We start from the raw sequence: 25,138 nt of genomic DNA on the forward strand, positions 1-25,138 counted from the left end.
CATTAATTGTTCAGTTAATTGCTCGCGCTCGGTGTGTGTTATTGATTTGGTCGGGGGTACGTACAGTGAGTGATTTGCATGCATTTTGCAGCAGTAAAGATGTCAGTCCATTGCATTGTAACAGCTTTTAGTTACGAGTGGAGCGCACACTTCGCTTTATGAGTAGTGTCTATGTGTCGGTATTTTTGCGCGCTTTTTGTTGTGTGCTCAGTTCGTACTCAACAGCCGTTGAGTTAGGTTGGGCTTTTTTGCTTGTGCTAATATTCTAAACTGCATAGTAAAATCTAACGTGAGCGCGTGCCTCTTCTCCATTGGATAGCAGAAAACTAGAGTGGTATTGCAAAAAACAGCCAAGAGGAAAGACAAGAGTCCCCAACTAACATTCAAACGAACACGCATAGGCAGGCATATACGTGTGTGTACTTGGAACCGTTTGTTACTTGCTGCAACCTAGTTTCGGAAACTTTTGCTTTCACATGTTGGTGATATGGGGACACCAAGGGTGGGGTGTTGAATAAGGGATATAATCGTCAAAGATATCACCGCCACCACCAACTAACTAACCAGTAAGCATCACTCCCACAAATCATAACTTGACTTTGAGAGTTGTGCAAAACAGAAAAAAGCAATCGAGTATTTGAGAGAAGCAGGAGGAGGCAAGACAAAGAAATACTGTCTGCATCGCAGCAAATAAGCAAAGCGGATTACCTTAACATCATTGTGCCAAAGTAGTAGTTGCAAAATATCAACCATTACCACGTCACATTTAGCAACCCCTGCTGCAAGTGCGGCACTTGACGGCGACGAAGGTCCCCTAGCCTATATTCAGTTGCCAGTTTGTTCTACGAATACGGCCACCCACAAAATTGGTGGCAGTCAAACACTGCAGTCTTCGTCGTCAGTTATCATCATGAGTAGCCGCAAAGATGATCCCGTATTCAATGTGAAATTTGTGCAACTGGTAGAATCGAAACCTTGCCTGTGGAATTCTACATTGCCCGAGTATAGCAAAAAAGACGAAATTCAAAAAGCTTGGCAAGAGGTGGCCAATGAAACAAAAGATACGGGTAAGTAACCACAATATCAACACAAGAAAACAGCAGCCAGCCACTATGCATGCCACCATAGCCAAAGTAGAATGCAATCAAGTTAATTCTCAGGTCCGAGACCATCACACATACACACACGCACCCAAAACAAACACATATAGGAATAACGCCGTGCATTTCTAAATGGTGGCATTGCGTCGTCGGCTGGGGCTGAGGTCCATAAGTGCAGTATGCTTGCTATAATTTGTTTGAGAATGGGTGTATGCTCACTCTCTCACACTGCGACTTTTGCTCAATGCAAATATAACGCATTTATACACTTAGAAAAGCTTAGGCCTCTTAATGAAACGGATGAAAAATATGATTTAACGATCTCGCTAATTAATTCCTTCTGAATGAAGTTATGCTCTGTTCTTTAAAGAAAAAATTTTTATTTCATAAGATTCATGGAGTGTTGGTCGCAAAAAATTGCCGTTACATCTAAATTTTGGATTTACAGCCTATATTATATGCGCATTAAAATTACGATTACCTTTTTTTTGTAATAGAAAAATTGTGCAGTCTTTTCCACTTAGATTTCCATGAAAATTTTTGTGTGCTTTTGAACAAAACAAGTAGTAACTGCAGCTAAACTTTCAATCACTTGCATCGTAACACAGAATACAAGTGATCAGAAGTAGTCGCCGGTTAGCCCCCCTCCTATCTATCTCGTCCCTGACTCCCACTGTGACATATAATCACATTACCATATAATGGGAAACCCCACATCCAAGTAATACCCTATGCTTAATATAAATAATTATATAAATAATCATATAAATGATACAATATGTTAAATCAACTACACGGATGAAAAAGACTGTTTTTCATATGATTGGTGCTAAGAACTAAAAAATCTCGTGGAAGTGAGAAAGATGTGGGGGAATATACAATTGGGCAGAAACAAAATTTTGAGCATTCAGGTCGAAAACCTATGTTGTTAGCACCTATATTACCTGTTTATTTTCATAATTCATTATGATTGTAAATATATAAATAAATAAATAAAATTTTGAGCACAATATTGTTTGGGAGAATTTTTTTTAAGCATATAATATTTTTGGGTGCAAAATGCTTCCAAACATATTATATGTTCACATAATAACATATTGTTTTTTGGAAGACAACATTATTGAATTTGGATGCAAAAATACAAAATGTTTGGAACTTAGACTACCCAAACATATATTGTTTAGACCAATATGCTTTCAAACATATTATATATTGGAAGAGATCAAACATATAAATGTTTGGGCAATACCCAAAAATATATATGCTTGAAGCAAAATATGTTTGGGAGTATATGTTACAGAAGCGATTTTTTGTGAGCGTGTACATACACTCCCAACCCAAACAATGAGCAGATTGTCCTCAATGATAAGAAAACAACTCTTAGCGCCATACGAAGCGTAGGCCCGCAACTTATTTACATGGTGGATTAACCCGGAACAACCAGTCAAATCACCATACAAATGCCGCTTAATATATATACCAATATATATGGTGGTTCCAATGTCTCAACACTGTCTTGCAATGCACCGTCCATAGCGTTGCTACACGCTCACAAAAAATCGCTTCTGTAACATATACTCCCAAACATATTTTGCTTCAAGCATATACATTTTTGGCTATTGCCCAAACATTTATATGTTTGATCTCTTCCAATATATAATATGTTTGAAAGCATATTGGTGTAAACAATATATGTTTGGGTAGTCAATTTCCAAACATTTTGTATTTTTGCATCCAAATTCAATAATGTTGTCTTCCAAAAAACAATATGTTATTATGTGAACATATAATATGTTTGGAAGCATTTTGCACCCAAAAATATTATATGCTTAAAAAAATTCTCCCAAACAATATTGTGCTCAAAATTTTATTTATTTATTTATATATTTACAATCATAATGAATTATGAAAATAAACAGGTAATATAGGTGCTAACAACATAGGTTTTCGACCTGAATGCTCAAAATTTTGTTTCTGCTCAAAATTTTGTTTTGTTTCTATATTCCCCGACATCTTTCTCACTTCCACGAGATTTTTTAGTTCTTAGCACCTTTTTCTGTAATACAAACATTGTAGAAGAAATTATTCAATTTTATGATTTTTTTTATTTTAATTTTACCTTTTGCCGGACGGGGATTCGAACAGCGGACCACACAGTGTGTAAGGATCAAAGAAGTATCCGATCAATTGCCCAAGGAAAAATAAAATGTTAATTTTGTAATAACAACCACCAACTTAATTCAATATCACTCCCTGTTAAATAGCGCTCCAAGCTACTAAACACATATATGTTTATAGGCTATTTCTAAATTAATATATGTTTGCATCCAAGCATATTATATTTACAAACATTTTATATCCCAAACATAATATGTTCTAACATATTAACATATATGTCCCAAACATGTTATGCTAGTTTATGAACATTATATGCTTGCACTCAAAAATATTGTGTTTAAAAATTTGTGTTCCAAACATATAATGTTTATAGCCAAACATATGAAAAACAGTCTTTTTCATCCGTGTAGGTTAGGTTAAGTTTAGAAAATTGAAAAGATTCCCAGTGTCCTAAAACCACCCTCCCCTCCTACAAACCATTCTGACACCCCTGTAATCTTTACCCTACTTCCTTCCATGAAGTAGGGTAAACATTCTTGTCACCACAGCCATATCCGTAAATCAATCTTCTCTAATCCTTGTACTAACCTGGAAAACATTGTTGTCCCCACAGCTGCAATGCATGTTCAGTCAATTGCCAATTTCAGAGACAAGTTCGTTAAAATCCCGTGGCACCTAACATCCGAAACAAAATGAGTCAACGCTAGCGTGCGAGTACCCACGTGATCAAAGGTACGAAATGTTTTGTTTCTGGCGCGAAGTAATGGCCATATCATACAGACCATAGTATGGATTAGGTTAGGAATATAAGCAGTACGATAGTTTAGGCTCAATTGGTGATACAAATGCCGATTTTATGGTAATCTCAATGACAAGGGACCTCCTTCTTATAACGTTATGGTGTGGGGGGTCTTGGAGTGTGGATGCACGATTTTGAAGAGACAAAAAGGGCACATTCAGCTTATAAAAAGAGCACATACGGGAAAAAAGAGCACGCTCTTTCAAATAAAAGAAAAACATTTAATTCCAATTTATTGAAATATAATTCATTTAAACATAACTACACCACTTTTTAACACTTGTAATTGTTTGTGGAATGGAAAATGTTATTTAAAGAAGTTTGTTTACATTTAGAACAGAGTACAAAGTGAAGAAGCAACATCGACGTGCTCTTCTTCGATATACGCTCCTCTGATATATAAAGTAAAACACAAGTAATTTAGAAAATAACAGCGTAGGAAAATCTCGTAGTGCGACATTTACGTATGTCCAGTTTACTTTTACCATTTGTTGAATCGCGTTAGAGTAATATTTGTTGTGATGCATAAAAAGAGCACTTAACTAAAAATAGAGCACTTTGGGTGCTCTTTCGGGCTATCTTATTTTAAGAGCACATTTTGTAAAAAAGTCGGAAGTCTACAAAAACACACGTTTAAGATGGTAAAACATAGGATATCCGATGAAAACTACCGGGTGCATGACTGGCCTGCCCAATCGTCTAATTTAAACGTCAAAAATAACATTTGGAAAATTGTAAAACGAAAAATTGGTATTAAAATTTTGCAAAAGGCTTACGATCTTTATTTGAACCTGAGCCATAAGATATTATCGACCATTTAATTTTTACCAATGGCAAGCTATGACGCAAAAGTAATCAAACGATTGGCTATAGTATAAACTATTAACATTTATCGTTCAAAGTTACAAAAACCTTAATTGTCTTTAAATATATGGGACGCTTAATATTAGTTGCAAATGTTTTGAACAAGTCAAAACTCTTTTTATACCCTGCGCCACACTGTGGAACATGGTATTATAAGTTAGTGCATATGTTTGCAACACCCAGAAGGAGGCGAGATAGACACATGGTGTCTTTGGCGAAAATGCTCAGGGTGGGCTCTTGAGTCGATATAGCGATGTCCGTGAACAAATTTTTGTAATCAAAGTCTAGGTCGCAGTTTTAGTCCAATCGACCTCAAATTTGGCACAAGTATGTGTTTTGGCTCAGAATAGATCCATATTGATTTTGGAAGAAATCGGTTCAGATTTAGATATAGCTCCCATATATACAGTATGTCAAGAAAGTCTTTTGACATTGCCAAATATTTCAAATTCTAGAAATAATTGAAATATTAAATATTTTATTAAATTTTTAATTCTGTGTACGTATGTATACTTTGCAAAATACATAATAAAATATTTTTTTAAAATTTCATTATATTTAATTTTGGAACAAAACATAATTTTTATCCCATTGTCAAAACACTTTCTTGACAAACTGTATCTATCGCCCGATATGTACTAATACGGTCCCAGAAGCCAGAGTTTTACCCCAATTTGGTTGAAATTTTGCACTAGGAGTACAATTAGTAGTGTAGCCAAGTGTGCCAAATTTTATTGAAATCGGTTCAGATTTAGATATCGCTCCCATATATATCGTTCGCCCGATTTATACTCATATGACCACAGTGACCAATCTTTTACTCCGATTTAATTGAAATTTTGCACAGGGAGTAGAAGTAGCATTGGACTTTCTTTATTTGTTTTTAAATAATTTTATAAATTATCTAAAAGTCTTTGTCGTTTGTTCCCTTATTCCCTTAAAACTGGCCTAATAAGCAACAATATTGTATTAACGTCTTAGTTTTAATATTTTTTATTTTCATTATAATTTCGGTTTATTTTCAACAGGGGGGGTGGTTGCAATACACTGTCATACAGTGCAGTGTATTGCAACCACACCGATTTCGACAAAAGGGGTCACATCACATGCTCTTAATAGCTCCGTTCGAGAACCCGATAATATTTGATAATTATCACAAATTTTTAATGGAATTCGTTCGTTTACACCAAAAAGCCAGCAAAAGAGAGCTGGAGAGAGATTACAAGTTTTTGCTGGAGATTTTTGCCCCAGCAAAATCTTGCAAACCATAGCATAGATAACAAACAAAGCACCAGTACAATGTATATGTTCCTCAACTACAACTGGAAGTTAAAAAAAGAGAATCCGTTTTTTGTTTTCAATATTTTAGAAGTTAGGTTAGGTTAAAGTGGCAGCCCGATTAAGTTTCAGGCTCACTTAGACTATTAAGAGAGAAGTTCACCACTGTGGTATCACAATGGACTGAATAGTCTAAGAGAGCCTGATACATCTGGCTGCCACATAACCTAACCTAGACTATTTAGTCCATTGTGATACAACATTAACTAAAAGTACCTATTACAAATGGGCATTTCCAGTTTTAACCGCAAAACCTTCTCGATTATTTATCACTGTTGAACCAACCAGATTGTTCCAAAAACATAAGCAGACTGTTAACGTTTTCCAGGTCCGCCAGTAATCTAAAGCTATATGCCCCTAAAATTCGCTTACGCCTTACACAAAATGCAGGATACTCACACAAGAGGTATTTAATTGATTCCTTTTCCTCCGCATCATGACAGCTCATACAATAGTCATTATAATTCGCGCCAATAGTTTTTGCAAAATCGCCTATCAGGCAGCGACCCGTTATAGCAGATATCAGGAGTGATATCTGACGTCAGGAGAACACTAGCATATCTTGTGTGCGGTTTAAGTTTAAATGGGGCCATATTTGCTTGGTGTCGTTACAACCCTTGCGATGCTCCAATCGAACATTTGCCATCATGACAGCCTTCTCACGCAGTAAGAGCTTGTAGATAGCCAGAGGCATACCAACAGATTCTAGTTCCCCTGGTATATCTAAGGTAGTTCCTAGTCTTGCTAACTCATCCGCTTCGCAGTTCCCCGGTATGTTCCTATGGCCAGGCACCCATATTAGGTGAATATTGTACTGCTGAGCCATCTCGTTGAGAGACTTGCGGCAGTCGATGGCCGTTTTCGAGTTAAGGAACACAGAATCCAAGGATTTTATTGCAGGTTGACTGTTTGAGTATATATTAATGTCAACATTTTTTGGAACATTACTTCTCAGCCAATTCGCCACCTCTCTTCTTGCTAATATTTCAGCATGAAAAACACTACAGTGATTAGGTAATCTTTTCGCTATTCGAAGTTCCAGATCTTTAGAATATACTCCGAAACCCCCTTGTCCATCCAATTTGGACCCATCAGTGCAGAAATCTATATGACGTTTATTCTCCGAGATCTGTGTGCACCACGCCTCACTGTTGGGAATAAGAGTTTCAAACTTTTTGTCGAAAAGTGGTTTCGCCAGAGTGTAATCCACTACCTTTGGCACATCTGGCATTATGTTGAGGACCGAACTGTGACCGTATCTTTTTTCCGTCCACAGCGATAGCTCGCGCAACTTTAGAAGATGAACATTTGAATGTGCAAGAAGTTACTGGATGACGTTCGAGTTCTTTTCAGCAATTTTAAGCAAAGAGAGTAAAATACAAATACATCTCTAGTTTTTTATTGGATATTTTTTACTGGAAAAGTACGCGAACAGACCGAATATCAGGTATTTATGTTCAGATTGAGGTAAAGTTCACATTAATATGTAACCCTTAATTTTTTAAATAATCAAATGCGGTTTATTTTGTCAAACCTATTTCAATGATATCCCATGCTTATGTTTACTAATTCAATAAGGTTGGTTTGGGGTATGATATAGTCAGTCTCGTCCGACTTTCTACTTTACTCACTTGTTTCTTAATAAAATTGAATTAAACCAAATTGTACTGCAAGAAGAAAATTTCGGGATAACGAAAAAATCCCGGAATTCTATAGTTTTATATCCCGAATGACACCTCTAATACTTACCGAATCTAATAGTAAGTAATGAACTACAGCATCATTTTGCGCCAATGGCATGTTTTTTTTTTTTACTTTTTGTTGATTTTTATTAGAAGGATGAATGGTAGTTACAACTTCAAAACTGTTAGTAAAATGTCGTTATTTTTAACAACGCATTGTGAAAATCTACAAAAATGGTATACAATTGAGTTCAATTCTGGCACAAAGTAGTTCATTTTTCCCACAAAACAATTAATATTTTTCGGTGTATAGGTGCTCCAGCTGAGATTAGATCTAAACAGTTCTTTAAAATTACTTTCTTCTCTACTATAATTGAGAAATTTGTCTGCAACATTCTTAAGCTTTAACCAAGGCTCTATAAAATTAAATTTTATTTTGGACCACTTCTTTGATATATTCTTCAGTAAGTGTAAATAAAGGCTAAAGGTTCCTCATTCAAATATCGCTAAATTTTCAATATGTAAATGGGAGCATTGAATTACTCATTAAGTACATTAAGGCAATTGGGATTTTAACCATTCTTTGAGTGTATACATGTGTGTGGCTATTGATGATTCTCATCTATGTCAACTTTACTATGGATATACACACATACATGAGTCAACGTTGCTGCTCTTGGCGCTACAATTGTGTTGTTGTTATTTTTGGTATACAAAAGCCTATGCATTTTCTCTCATACACCTCCATATGTACATGCTAGTGTGCAAATTCCTCTATGCACTTGCATTTGTCTCTTCGCGTGTGTAAGACTCGCGACATTGGAGAAAAATACCCAATAAACACAAACGTTTGAAAAATGCTAAATTTCAACAATTTTTCATACATTTTTTCAAAGGATTAAGGTAATATTCAAGTTGAGAAATTGTTGAGAAAATCGCGTTCTCAACAAAAAACAGACATTACCCTCAACAGTGAAATTCAACACATTAGGAATAATATCTCAAGTGTTCTCCTCAAATTGAAATACATCGCTACTCAATACTTTGTCAAACAATTTTCGATGCGAGTCAAATTCAAAATTAACATCGTTGCAAATACTTTTCAACCTAAATTTGTATGAATGATATCCCCACTTCAAATTGAAAGTCAAAGCCAAAATTCTATGAATTTTGTATAATTTATTCATTTTCATCAAAATAAAATATATAATAATACACTACACTGCATAATACACTACAATACCAATTGATAAATAATAATCTTATTAAACATATCAACAAATAAGAACAAAAAAAAAAAAAACAAACAACAAAAAAAATATCTTCAACATTATTAGTAAACACTTTTGCATTGATAATTCGATTTCCTTCCTTTTGGTGTCATAAAACAGCATTAAAATTTATTAACATGCGGGCAATTTGAAATTAGGAACGTCCATTTTAAACTGTTAATAGCATATGAATTAAACTGACGATGTGATGCACATTTTCGTCCAGAAGTTGTTGATTTCAACAATTTGTTGTTTTTAACAATTTTAATTGGTTGCACTTGTAATGTTTCTGGAAACTTTTTCTTGTCGATAAGCCACTCATTTTTCATTGGTCAGCTTCTTAATGTTTGCAAGAATGTAGCATCCAAAGATCTTAGTTTTCTGCAAAGAAATTTAAATTTAGTGACTTCTCAAAAGTGTTGATTTAATTTTTCATATTGACGTACCAATTATTATAAACTATTTGAAGCAGTTCCAGTTAATTGTCCACCATTTTCTCTTGGGTCAGCTTTTTAATGTTTTCAAGAACGTAGAATCCATAATTTTAGTTTTCTGCAAAGAGATATACATTTAGTGATTTCCTTAAAGTTTTATTTCATTTTTTATTTTCACTTACCTACTTTTATAAACTATTTGGTTATTTGTCTAAAATTTTCCATTTTTTTAATTTCTTGCAATTGACCACGAACTTCGTTGCACAAATAAGTATTGAAAACCACATGGTTTTTTCGTTGCATTTTAGGGTAGTGTTTTGTCAAAGTTTTCTCACATTATCTTCAACACCTTTTCAAAGATTTCGTCAACAGTTTGGCAAATTGGAAGTAATTCGCAAACAATTTGAAGATGTATTGAAGATGAGCTATTTCAAGTCAAGTTGAATTTATGTTGAAAATTATATTTACACTCAAACTGAAAAGTTGTTGCATTTGAAAAACGCTCATCCTGTGTTTATTGGGTACTTACATGTGCTGCTTTAGTTTGCCTATCGTTGTTATTGTTTTTTATTTCTATTAGATTTCAGCTTTTTATCTCACATCTAAGTTATTAGAAGCTTTTATTGTTGACGCTTTTTGTGTGTTTATATTGCACTTTTGAACAGATATTGGAAAAGAAGTATGTTAAGTTCTTGAAGCTAAAAACCCTCATACGCATTATATGCGTTAAACCTGCAAAAGCTATACCACACCACATTTTTGGCATATTGAAGATCAATAGAATTATTATTGGTAATAAGGTGGGTCGGCTTTATAAAAGCTCTTGAGAACTCTTACAATTATAGATATGTTAACTAAGTAATAGATGACCCATCGGTGTCAAACGCAGTCTGACAGTTCCCAAAATGAGGAAAAACAAAGAAAATAGCGAGAATTACAAATTCTCTCTGAGATTCGTTTTTACATTTTTCCTATTATATCCATAATTTGAACATTTTTGATACACCAGATGATTTATAATCAAATTAAATATTCAAAAATTTACAGTTGAACAAAAAATTACGACTAAAACTGCGAAACTACAAAATTTAATTTTGAACAAATTTTCTCTTTACGAAAAACACAAAACGGAATGCCAGAAAATTCACTTGGGCTTCTTCAACATTTTCTGGTCGAAAAGGTCCTTCGATATGATAAACATCTTCTGTAATTTAAATGGAACATCTTCTATAATTTAAATTCTATAAAATGAAGAATTGGAGACCATTATATAGTCGGGGAAATCATGTACCTATTTTTCGTTACCATTAATTTTTTTTGCAGTCATTGTTTCACACTTCTTTTCTAATTTAGATATTTTTTTTGATTGAAAATACATATATAAATGAACACATAAAATATAAACACGTATATTTTTATAGATATCTATTTATATCTAGAACCAGTACATGGTCATAAAGGTCACTTACGTGTCACTAAATGTGTTACTTTTTTACTATTTTGCGCCACTTGTTTTTGTCATACTGTGCTACTTTTTAACTACATTAATTTATACTGTAATATATTTTAAAAATTCCGATCGAAAATAGCATTAAGATAACAGATATGATTGGATTCTTAACAAATAATCGAGTTCACAAGTCGAATATTATGTTATACAGTGCACTCGCGGTAACGTGAACACCCTTTTTCTTATACCAACTACTTCGTAACGCAGAAAAACGTGAAATTTGGTGTTAAAGGGTGATACGGTCAAAATTTGGTCTATAAAAACTTGACGTATTTCTTTCAATTTTGCATTTAAAAAACCTGAACAACCCTCATTTTGAAGGTGTGTGTGTGTAGAATGTTGCTCCTATTTTGATTTTGGAATTCACTCTTCAGTTGTCAAAATGCCGTCCAAGCAAGAAGATCAGCGTATCAAAATTTTGCTCGTGCATCGCGAAAATCCGAGCTACTCGCACGCAAAGCTGGCAAAATCGCTAAAAGTTGTCAAATCAACCGTTACAAATGTAATTAAAGTGTTTGGGGAACTCGTTTTGTTTTTTATTGTTGCTTCTCTTCAATCGTTATTGTTGTTTTTGATCTCAGCTTAAAGCCATGCATTGACTAAACTACAAGTGTAGCTTAACCAACAGAGGAAAAGTATGCTTGTCAAATTTATTTGGGCAAAGCCCTATAGACTGCAAGATGGTTGGATGTACAGCTGTTTCGGAATTACCACATTCCTCATCAGCATCCTCTACTTGCAGCAAAACTATCAACCAATTATCAGAATAAATTCGGGTAATTCACTCAACCCAAAGTGAACTACACTTGAACCTCCCGAAAAAGGGTTTGATAGTCGGCTACTGCCTAAACAAATTTGCCAGCATATCTCTTTTCCTTTGCCAAACTCAAATCATCGATTTGAATGTATTTGGCTGGGTTTGTTTTTGAGCGTGCTTCCTCTATCTTCATTCGTTTTGTTTTTTATTGTTGGCTTCTCTTCTTGTTGGGGAACGTTTGTCGACATCCAGGAAGTCTGGATCGGGGGGAAATCGAAAACCGGAAGCCGCTGAGACGACAAAGAGAGTCGCCGGTAGTTTCAAGCGAAACCCTAACCTCTCTCTCCGAGATGCCGCAAATAAGCTGGGTGTATCGTCTACAACCGTGCTCCAAATCGCGATGATAAACAAAATACGACGGCCAAAGCGCGATCCCGGAGGCTGTACACGCCGATGCTGACGAAGTTTGACTGCGTGGTAATGGACGACGAAACCTACGTCAAAGCCGACTACAAGCAGCTTCCGGGACAGGTGTTTTATACGGTAAAAGGAAGGCAGGTGTCAAGCGTGAGGCCCGGCAATTCGGATTTGGAAAAGCGAAAGCCTAACTGAATATTTTTCCTGAATTGTATACTAATTGAACTTGAAAAAGAAATTTAATTTGATTTTTTAAATAAACGATTTCACCGATTTACACGCGTTTTCCCTTGACCAAATTTTGACCGTATCACCCTTGAAAGGCAGATTATTAATGCCAAACTTACGGTATTTTTTAGTGATCTTATCGGCTTTTTTTTCGTGAATTTTAATTATTAATTTAAATTGCTTTATAATTCCATACCAACTGATATTTTTCCGATCTCTTGTTTTTCATTTTTTCGTGAAATTAAATTAAGTTTTTAATATTACTAATAACAAATATAAAAGAATGTCACGCTAGAACGTGTAAAACTTCCGAATATGACTATGTTTTGTTTTGAAATTTGCTGAAGTTCGCTAACGCGAACATTTTCGCTAACGCGAACATTTTCGCTAACATGCACTCTCTTTGTTTTAATTATCTCACGTTACCGCGGGTGCACTGTATATGTATTTTTTTACCATAATATTATCAGTGTATATTTTTACCGCCTAAAACTATGCACGAAGCTAAATCGGGTTAATCTTCTGAATACATATTAAATAAAGTATTTTCAATAAATAAATAAAGATTTTCAACTAAATGGACATCAAATTAATGTTAGACCAGTTAAGATCTAAATTAAAAACAAGTATACACGGCCGTAAGTTCGGCCAGGCTGACTCTTATGTACCCTCCACCATGAATTGCGTAGAAACATATACGAAAGACTGTCGTCCACAATCGAATTAATTGGGTTGTGGTATCTTAAAACTTCTTATGATCGTCTTCTAAATTGTAAGTTAGTCCATACGTGGTAGTTTAGGTTAGGATAGGTATAGTGGCGGCCCGATATATCAGGCTCACTTAGACTATTCAGTCCATTGTGATACCACAGTGGTGAACTTCTCTCTTATCACTGATTCTATGTTAAGCTTAATGACAAGGGACCTCCTTTTTGTAGCCGAGTCCGAACGGTGTTCCACATTGCAGTGAAACCACTTAGAGAAGCTTTGAAACCCTCAGAAATATCACCAGAGTTCCTGAGGTGGAATAATCCACCCCTGAACAACTTTTTGGTGTTTGGTCGCAACTGTGTTTGAACTCACGACCCTGTGTATGCAAGGCGGGCATGCTAACCATTGCACCACGGTGGCTCCCATACGTGGGATATATTAGACAAAACAGGTATATATACTAGGTAAGTCTACAAATAATTATGAACCGATATGAACTTTTGCGCGGTAATTAGAGAGCCAGAATTGAAATATTGGGGCTGCTTTATATGGGGGCTATATATAATTATGAACCGATATCGACCAATTTTTGTATGACTGGGGGCTATATATATGGACCTAGTTAGGCAAAGTTGTTAACGGCCATTTACTAGCACCATGTACCAAATTTCAACTGAATCGTATGAAAAACCAAATCTGAGGATCGGTTTATATGGGGTCTATATATGATTATGGACCAATATGGGCCAATTCTGGCACGGTTGTTAGAGACCATATACTAACACCATGCTCCAAATTTTAACCGGATCGGATGGATTTTTCTCTTCCAAGAGGCTCCGGAGGTCAAATCTGGGGATCGGTTTATATGGGGGCTATATATAATTATGGACCGATCTGGACCAATTCTTGCATGCTTATTAGAGACCATATACTAACACCACGTACCAAATTTCAACCGTATCGGATGAATGTGGCTCCTCCCAGAGGCTCCGGAGGTCACATTTGGGGATCGGTTTATGTGGGGGCTATACTTAAAAGTTGTCCATTTGCAATACCATCCGACCTACATCAATAACAGCTTCTTATGCCAAGTTTCAAGACGATAGCTCATTTCGATTTCAACAGACGGGCGGACGGACGGAAATGTTTAGATCCACTCAGAATTTCACCACGACCCAGAATATATATATACTTTATGGGGTCTTAGAGCAATATTTCGATGTGTTACATCCTATGGTGGAGGGTATAAGTATAACAGGTTGACTGATAAGTCCCCGGTCTAACAAAGAAAAACACATTTTTTGGTCAAAATTTGTTTTTATTATTCAACATAGTTCCCTTCAGGAGCGATACAACGATTATAACGACCTTCCAATTTTTTGAAAACATTTTGGTAGTACTCCTTCGGTTTTGCCTCCAAATAGGCCTCAATTTCGGTGATCACCTCTTCATTGCGGCCAAATTATTTCCCTGCGAGCATCCCTTTGAGGTTTAAAAAAAAAAAAAAATCGCTGGGGGCCAGATCTGGATAATACGGTGGGTGGGGAAGCAATTCGAAGCCCAATTCATGAATTTTTGTCATCGTTCTCAATGACTTGTGGCACGGTGCGTAGTCTTGGTGGAACAACACTTTTTTCTTCTTCATATGGGGCCGTTTTGCCGCGATTTCGACCTTCAAACGCTCCAATAACGCCATATAATAGTCACTGTTGATGGTTTTTCCCTTCTCAAGATAATCGATGTGTGTAATAACAGGTTGGCTGATAAGTCCCCGGCGTCACATAGATGGCGTCGCTAGTATTAAATGCATATTATTTTTATATAGTATCAACCTTCAAATGATTCGTGTCAAAATTTGACGTCTATAAGTCAATTAGTTTGTGAGATAGAGCGTCTTTTGTGAAGCAACTTTCGTTATTGTGAAAAAAATCTAAAAAGGGAATTTCGTGTTTTGATAAAATACTGTTTTCTGAAGGGAAAAAATACGGTGGAAGCAAAAACTTGGCTTGGTAATGAGTTTCCGGACTTTGCCCCCCAGGGAAATCAACAATAATTGATTGGTATGCAAAATTAAAGCGTGGTGAAATGAGCACGGAGGACTGTGAACGCAGTGGACGAAAGAGGTGGTTACCGACTAAAACATCAAAAAAATCCACAAAATGATTTTGAATGACCGTAAAATGATATCAAAGATATCAAAGGAACGTGTTGGTCATATCATTCCTCAATATTTGGATATACGGAAGATCTGTGCAAAATGGGTGCCGCGCGAGCTCACATTTGACAAAAACAACAACGTGTTGATGATTCTGAGCGGTGTTTGCAGCTGTTAACTCGTAATACACCCGAGTTTTTCCGTCGATATGTGACAATGGATGAAACATGGCTCCATCACTACACTCCTGAGTCCAATCGACAGTCGGCTGAGTGGACAGCGACCGGTGAACCGTCTCCGAAGCGTGGAAAGACTCAAAAGTCCGCTGGCAAAGTAATGGCCTCTGTTTTCTTTGGGATGCGCATGGAATATTTTTTATCGATTATCTTGAGAAGGGAAAAACCGTCAACAGTGACTATTATACGGCGTTATTGGAGCGTTTGAAGATCGAAATCGCGGCAAAACGGCCGCATATGTAGAAGAAAAAAGTGTTATTCCACCAAGACAACGCACCGTGCCACAAGTCATTGAGAACGATGGTAAAAATTCATGAATTGGGCTTCGAATTGATTCCCCACCCAACGTATTCTCCAGATCTGGCCCCCAGCGGCTTTTTCTTGTTCTCAGACCTCAAAATGATGCTCGCAGGGAAAAAATTTGGCTGCAATGAAGAGGTGATCGCCGAAACTGAGGCCTATTTTGAGGCAAAACCGAAGGAGTACTACCAAAATGGTATCAAAAAAATGGAAGGTTTTTATAATCGTTGTATCGCTCTTGAAGAGAACTATGTTGAATAATAAAAACGAATTTTGACAAAAAATGTGTTTTTCTTTGTTAGACCGGGGACTTATCAGCCAACCTGTTAAACTCAACGGTACTCTCCCCGTCTTTCTTTTGCTTGTTTTGGTCTATACGAATTACTTCCGGAACTAATATAGACATTTTCGAGGCAAAATAGGCGTTTTAAATTTTTGGAGAAAAACTATTTATAAAGGGTGATTCTTTTGAGGTTAGGATTTTCATGCATTAGTATTTGACAGATCACGTGGGATTTCAGACATGGTGTCAAAGAGAAAGATGCTCAGTATGCTTTGACATTTCATCATGAATAGACTTACTAACGAGCCACAACGTCGAATTTTCAGTGAATGGGCCCTAGAAAAGTTGGCAGAAAATCTGCTTTTTTATCGACAAATTTTGTTCAGCGATGAGGCTCATTTCTGGTTGAATGGCTACGTAAATAAGCAAAATTGCCGCATTTGGAGTGAAGAGCAACCAGAAGCCGTTCAAGAACTGCCCATGCATCCCGAAAAATGCACTGTTTGGTGTGGTTTGTACGCTGGTGGAATCATTGGACCGTATTTTTTCAAAGATGCTGTTGGACGCAACGTTACGGTGAATGGCGATCGCTATCGTTCGATGCTAACAAACTTTTTGTTGCCAAAAATGGAAGAACTGAACTTGGTTGACATGTGGTTTCAACAAGATGGCGCTACATGCCACACAGCTCGCGATTCTATGGCCATTTTGAGGGAAAACTTCGGAGAACAATTCATCTCAAGAAATGGACCGGTAAGTTGGCCACCAAGATCATGCGATTTGACGCCTTTAGACTATTTTTTGTGGGGCTACGTCAAGTCTAAAGTCTACAGAAATAAGCCAGCAACTATTCCAGCTTTGGAAGACAACATTTCCGAAGAAATTCGGGCTATTCCGGCCGAAATGCTCGAAAAAGTTGCCCAAAATTGGACTTTCCGAATGGACCACCTAAGACGCAGCCGCGGTCAACATTTAAATGAAATTATCTTCAAAAAGTAAATGTCATGGACCAATCTAACGTTTCAAATAAAGAACCGATGAGATTTTGCAAATTTTATGCGTTTTTTTTTAAAAAAAAAGTTATCAAGCTCTTAACAAATCACCCTTTACATACAGAGAAGGAATATGATCACCTCAAACATGTTTCAAGAGCAAAATGTTATTTTCGTACAGGGAACATGTAACATGTTAGTCGGAACCATTTTCTTTTCTCGCAATATATGTATACATATATTTGAATTTCGGCAAGCATGTATATGTGTGGCGAGAAAACAACATTTGTTTGATTTAACATAATTATATGATATAGCTTTTATCAATTTGAGTTCATCCATAAGCACAAGCTTTCCAATGACCACAGCATTTGCAGCAGTACATTGAGTGTTGGCGAAAACAAAGAAAAACTAAATGTAGTTTTTTAAGAGTATTTTATATCCAATGTTAATGTTACACTAGAGCTTTAATATTAAGCTTTTTAACATAGCCCAACAGGTACAGAAGATGCTCGTATTCAATATGCTTTCAAAGAATGTGAACGTTAATCAGTAGTTTGAATTCAAACAATTTTTATGCGGAAGAACTTTTTGCAAAGCTTTTGCTCGTTTACATATCTTTGCAGAAATGTGGATAGACAATAACAACAAACTCTGATTGCTATTTATTTATAATTGGGTAAATCAACTTAGTTATGCAGTGACAGGTGTATAGTTCATAAAATTTAAAATCGAACAATTTATTCCATGGTTTGGATAGATAACAGGTTGGCTGATAAGTCCCCGGTCTAACAAAGAAAAACACATTTTTTTTGTAAAAATTCGTTTTTATTATTCAACATAGTTCCCTTCAAGAGCGATACAACGATTATAACGACCTTCCAATTTTTTGATACCATTTTGGTAGTACTCCTTCGGTTTTGCCTCAAAATAGGCCTCAGTTTCGGCGATCACCTCTTCATTGCAGTCAATTTTTTTCCCTGCGAGCATCCTTTTGAGGTCTGAGAACAAGAAAAAGTCGCTGGGAGCCAGATCTGGAGAATACGGTGGGTGGGGAAGCAATTCGAAGCCCAATTCAACGTTCTCAATGACTTGTGGCACGGTGCGTTGTCTTGGTGGAACAACACTTTTTTCTTCGTCATATGGGACCGTTTTGCCACGATTTCGACCTTCAAACGCTCCAATAACGCCATATAATAGTCACTGTTGATGGTTTTTCCCATCTCAAGATAATCGATAAAAATTTTTCCATGCGCATCCCAAAAAACAGAGGCCATTACTTTGCCAGCGGACTTTTGAGTCTTTCCACGCTTCGGAGACGGTTCACCGGTCGCTGTCCACTCAGCCGACTGTCGATTGGACTCAGGAGTGTAGTGATGGAGCCATGTTTCATCGATTGTCACATATCGACGGAAAAACTCGGGTGTATTACGAGTTAACAGCTGCAAACACCGCTCAGAATCATCAACACGTTGTTGTTTTTGGTCAAATATGAGCTCGCGCGGCACCCATTTTGTACAGAGCTTCCGCATATCCAAATATTGATGAATGATATGACCAATACGTTCCTTTTATATCTTTAAGGCCTCTGCTATATCGATCAACTTCATTTTACGGTCATTCAAAATCATTTTGGGGATTTTATGTTTTCGTCGGTGACCAGCTCTTTCGGACGTCCACTGCGTTCACCGTCCTCCGTGCTCATTTCACCATGCTTGAATTTTGCATACCAATCAATTATTGTTGATTTCCCTGGGGCAGATTCCGAAAACTCATTATCAAACCAAGTTTTTGTTTCCACCATATTTTTTCCCTTCAGAAAACAATAACAAAAGTTGCTTCACAAAAGACGCTCTATCTCACAAACTAATTGACTTACAGACGTCAAATTTTGACACGAATCATTGGAAGGTTGGTACTATATAAAAATTATATGCATTTAATACTAGCGACGCCATCTATGTGTCAGACCGGGGACTTATCAGCCAACCTGTTATCAGTTATTATTTGTACTAGCCAGGCCCGATTCGTAGAACTTTGGCAAATTAGTCAGTACAGTCATCAATTAAACAATCAGATAAAGGGTGATACGGTCAAAATTTGGTCAAGGGAAAACGCGTGTAAATCGGTGAAATCGTTTATTTAAAAAATCAAATTAAAATATCTTTTTCAAGTTCAATTAGTATAAAATTCAGGAAAAATATTCAGTTAGGCTTTCGCTTTTCCAAATCCGAATTGCCGGGCCTCACGCTTGACACCTGCCATCAGATTTTGTATAGCCACCTTGCCCACCTTCTTCGCCGCAGAAAGCCAGTTTGCCTTGAACTGCTGCTCGTCCTTAGCAGTTTTTTTAGTCTTCTTTAGGTTCCGCTTGACAATAGCCCAGTATTTCTCAATTGGGCGGAGCTCTGGCGTGTTGGGAGGGTTCTTGTCCTTGGGAACCACCTGCACGTTGTTGGCGGCGTACCACTCCATGGCCTTTTTACCGTAATGGCAAGATGCCAAATCCGGCTAAAACAGTACGGAACAACCGTGTTTCTTCAGGAAAGGCAGCAGACGTTTATTCAAACACTCTTTCACGTAAATTTCTTGGTTGACAGTCCCGGAAGCTATGAAAATGCTGCTTTTCAAGCCACAGGTACAGATGGCTTGCCAAACCAGATATTTCTTTGCGAACTTTGATAGTTTTATGTGCTTGAAAATATCTGCTACCTTTTGCCGTATAAAACTCCTGTCCCGGAAGCTGCTTGTAGTCGGCTTTGACGTAGGTTTCGTCGTCCATTACCACGCAGTCAAACTTCCTCAGCATCGTCGTGTACAGCCTCCGGGATCGCGCTTTGGCCGTCGTATTTTGTTTATCATCGCTATTTGGAGTCACTACCTACTTGTAAGTCGATAGTCCGTCTACGGTTGTAGACGATACACCCAGCTTATTTGCGGCATCTCGGAGAGAGAGGTTAGGTTTTCGCTTGAAACTACCGGCAACTCTCTTTGTCGTCTCAGCGGCTTCCGGTTTTCGATTTCCCCCCGATCCAGACTTCCTGGCTGTCGACAAACGTTCCCCAAACACTTTAATTACATTTGTAACGGTTGATTTGGCAACTTTTAGCGATTTTGGCAGCTTTGCGTGCGAGTAGCTCGGATTTTCGCGATGCGCGAGCAAAATTTTGATACGCTGCTCTTCGTGCTTGGACGGCATTTTGACAACTGAAGAGTGAATTCCAAAATCAAAATAGGAGCAACATTCTACAAACACACACCTTCAAAATGAGGGGTGTTCATGCAAAATTGAAAGAAATACGTCAAGTTTATATTGACCAAATTTTGACCGTATCACCCTTTACTCTTATTTATTAACCAATGTTACTCAAATTTAAATTTTTGATGTACTAGCCGATCGTATTTATACGTACTTGTAGCTCTTACATAAGAATATTGCTCGATTTTTACAAATTTGGATTTATTACCCACACTAATTGAGCGATTTTCTCTTTTTTAATAATGGACTCAATATTAGTGGCATACTAACCCCGTAGGTGCAATATCAACTACAGCCAGTGTTGCAAGAAGTAGGGGAAATTCCCTATACACAGAAAAAAAATTCACGAAAAATTTTCCAATTAAAACTTTAATTGAGTTTTAAAAAATATTCAATTAAAAATTTAATTGAATCAACAAATTTTTTAATTGAAACAAAAATCAATCACAAAAATTAATAGTATCAATTAATTTTTTAATTGGATCAAATAATTTTTTAATTGACCTTCAATTAATTTTTTAATTGATACTATCATTTCTGTGATTGAAGACATTTCAATCAAAAAATTAATTGGATCAATTAATTTCGTGATTGAATCAGAAAACAATTTTTTTTTGTGTTTGTAGTTTTTTTTCCAATATTTAGTGTCTTGTAGGGACGTAGGGCCACAATGTAGGGATATGTTCACTCAACACAATTTGTAATAATTTTTACATTGTGGTGGCTCTAGAGGAGGAAATTAGAAGCCGGCAAGGCTTGATCTTTAACAATGTGTGGTAACAACAGTTACCACTCGTGCCAAAAAAAAAAATCTAACAAAATTTGAAGATTACCACAAATAGAAATTTCTGTCAAAATTTTATTCCTGTAGAAAATTTTGTCAACATTTTATTTCTATAGAAAATTTTGTCAAAATTGTATTTCTATAGATTTTTTTTTTCAAAATATTATTTCTATAAAAATTTTTCTCAAAATTTTATTTCTATTGAGATTTAACAAAAAAAAAAAAAAAATACTGTGGCAACCGTGGTGATAATACAAATTTATTTTCTAGGTTATATACGTTGCATTTTCACGTTTTAAGATAATAAAGTACTTCGAACCATTTTTGTTTTGTAAAATTTGTTTAAATTTAACGAAAATATATGTATGGAAAATTGTTTGGGAATGTATGGGAAAGTAGGGAACTTTTTTTGGCCTTGCAGGGTAAACCAAACATTTTCCCTGGCAACACTGACTATGAGCTATAGTCAGATTGTCACAAAGCACCCATAAACATGTACCCCTTAATTTTCTTAAATATGCAACTGCGGTTTATCTCCCAGACCTATATCAATGTTACCCCACAAATGCTTACGATTACTAATTCAGTAAGTGTGGTTTAGGGTATGATATAGTCGGCCCCGCCCGACTTTCTACTTTACTTACTAGTTTAATAATGGACTTAATATTAGTGGCATACTAACTCTGTAGGTGCAGAATCATCTGTAGCTCCAAATATTCGACATTTCTTTTCAGGTTGTTATAAAACTTCTATAAACATGTACCCCTTACTTTTCTTAAATATGGAGATACGGCTTATCTCGCAACCCTATTTCAATGGTACCTCACAAATCCTTATATTTACTAATTCAATAGGTTTGGTTTAGGGTGTGATATAGTCGGCCCCCACCCCGACTTTCTACTTTACTCACTTGTTATACCCACCACCATAGAATGGTGACGGGGGTATAATAAGTTTGTCATTCCGTTTGTAACACATCGAAATATCGATTTCCGACTATATAAAGTATATATATTCTTGATCAGGGAGAAATTCTAAGACGATATAACGATGTCCGTCTGTCCGTCTGTCTGTCTGTCTGTCTGTCTGTCTGTCTGTCTGTTGTAATCACGCTACAGTCTTCAATAATGAAGCAATCGTGCTGGAATTTTGCACAAACTCGTCTTTTGTCTGCAGGCAGGTCAAGTTCGAAGATGGGCTATATCGGTCCAGGTTTTGATATAGTCCCCATATAAACCGACCTCCCGATTTGGGGTCTTGGGCTTATAGAAATCGTAGTTTTTATCCAATTTGCCTGAAATTTGAAAAATTGAAGTATTTTATGACCATAAAGAGGTGTGCCAAAAATGGTGAGTATCGGTCCATGTTTTGATATAGCCCCCATATAGACCGATCTCCTGATTTTACTTCTTGGGCTTATAGAAACCGCAGTTTTTATTCAATTTATCTGAAATTGGAAATCTAGAGGTACTGTAGGACCACAAATACGTGTGCCAAAAATTGTGAGTATCGGTCCATATTTTGGTATAGCCCCCATATAGACCCATCTCCCGATTTTACTTCTTGGGCTTATAGAAACCGCAGTTTTTATTCAATTTACCTGAAATTGGAAATCTAGAGGTACTGTAGGACCACAAATACGTGTGCCAAAAATTGTGAGTATCGGTTCATATTTTGGTATAGCCCCCATATGGACCCATCTCCCGATTTTACTTCTTGGGCTTATAGAAACCGCAGTTTTTATTCAATTTACCAGAAATTGGAAATCTAGAGGTATTGTAGGACCACAAATATGTGTGCCAAAAATTGTTAGTATCGGTCCATGTTTTGGTATGGTCCCCATATAAAAAGACGTCCCGATTTTGAGTCTTGAGCTTATAGAAACCGTAGCTTTTATCCAATTTGTCTGAAATTGGAAATCTAGAGGTATTTTAGGACCATAAAGAGGTGTGCCGAAAATGGTGAGTATCGGTCCATATTTTGGTATAGCCCCCATATAGACCGATTTCCCGATTTTATTTCTTGAGCTTCTAGAATCCGAAGTTTTTATCCTATTTGCCTGAAATTGGAAATCTAGAGGTATTTTCGGGTCATAAAGAGGTGTGCCGAAAACGGTGAGTATCGGTCCATATTTTAGTATAGCCCCCATACGAACGATCTCCCGATTTAACTCCTTGGGTTTCTAGAAACCGTAGTTTTTATCTGATTTGCCTGAAATTGTAAATATTCTGGTATTTTAGGCTCACAAAAACGTGTATCGGATTAAGTTTTTATCGGTCCATTTGGTAATGCCTCCATATAGACCGACTTCACTTCTTGAGGGTGTAGAAGGCGCACTGATCATGAAAATTGCTTGAAACTCAATGTAAAATTTCCAGATTTTACTTCTACAGATTTAAGATTTCAAATCAAGACGTTATTTTATAATTTTCTTGCACACTTACAAGACATGTTAACGATTCCTCTAAAACTCGAACAAAAATGGTTCTTATAAATCCAGAATCTGATATAGTCCTCATAGGTGAAATCCTTAAATTTATCTTCGGGAAGTGTCCTCAAGTCCTCAATCCCTCCTGACATTTCAAAGGAAACCGTAATATTTGGTTCATGGTGGTGGGTATTTAAGATTCGGCCCGGCCGAACTTACTGCTGTATATACTTGTTTTAAAATAAATTTGCTACTTGTATAATATTTTTTTCTATGGCTATGATGTATTTTTGTGAGTGGTCAATTATTCAATTACTTTTTTTCTATTTTCAGTACGAAACTGCCGTGAACGATGGCGTACAATACGAAGCAGCTTTCTACGATCGTTAAAACTTTCTCGCACTAGTACGGGACGAGGCAAACGTAAATACTATCTCTCGAAATATCTACAATTCTTGATACCGTTCACGAAAACCCGTCTCAAAAATAGCGCTAGCATTATAGCCCAAAGAAAAGCGGCAGCAACTGGAAACATTCCGCCCATGACCCGTATAAGTAACATGCCCATAGTAAGCAGTGATGATACCAAAGATTCGACAAATTCTGGAGATGTTACAGCCATAGCTGAGGGTGATGTGGTCGTTTCATTACATGAGGGAGCAAACTCCGGGGCTATGACGATGTCGCAGCATGTGCCAGTACCATTACCGCAACCGTTAAACTTACAGGCCATAAAACAAGAAAAAGATGTAGTGAATGGTGGTTCCAGCTCGGCCAATACTCTGATTAATTGTAATACTTCGGTAGTAACTTTGGCTGGAAATACCCAGAGACCTTTCATAAATAATTCGGCACTTACCTGTCTGTCGAATACGAATAACAATTTGACCAACTGCACCAGCAACTTCAACCAAGTAGCGGATAGTAACCCAATGGCCAATAAAATCCCCATCAACAATCCTCCTCCTCCTCCTCTTAGCCGTTCATCATTTCCCCATACTCCCTCGTCAGCACCCCGAAATTCTGAGGCCTCGGTTGACCTAAAAGAATTTGCCGATTGGGTCAAGAGTAGAAGTGATTATCAGCGTCATTGTCAGTTGACCTCTGTGCCCGATGCCGACCAATCGTTTCTCAATAGTTTGCATCCATTTCTAAAAGAGATGTCCGGCAAACAGAATCGACGATTTCGGCAAAAGGTAGTGGCTTTAATCGATGCCATACTTGATAATGCCGACTGAATAAAAATACCATAAATTGCATTAATCATAACTTTGTATTTTTTGCCCATTTTAACTATGATAGTGTATATACATAAATAAAATATATTTCGTGGAAATAATTTCATTGACAACTGTTGTTAGTTGCATTAGATTTGTTTTTGTTTGATTTTTAGCACACTTACACCAAATATGTATTATGAAAATGTAATTAAAAAAATAAATGTAAAAAAATAAAATAAAAATAATTTAAAA

The 25,138-nt window shown here is 36.5% G+C and overlaps 1 protein-coding gene across 1 annotated transcript; it reads left to right on the forward strand.

The window, feature by feature from the left end:
- Positions 1 to 25,138, forward strand: LOC142229760 (uncharacterized). Its single transcript, XM_075300327.1, has 2 exons — positions 1 to 1,067; positions 24,000 to 25,138. Exons 1-2 carry the CDS (start codon positions 911 to 913, stop codon positions 24,902 to 24,904), a joined length of 1,062 nt encoding a protein of 353 aa, XP_075156442.1. The 5' UTR covers positions 1 to 910; the 3' UTR covers positions 24,905 to 25,138.

The sequence above is a fragment of the Haematobia irritans genome, chromosome 3 (genome assembly GCF_050003625.1).
Source record: "Haematobia irritans isolate KBUSLIRL chromosome 3, ASM5000362v1, whole genome shotgun sequence".
NCBI classification, from domain to species: Eukaryota; Metazoa; Arthropoda; class Insecta; order Diptera; family Muscidae; genus Haematobia; species Haematobia irritans.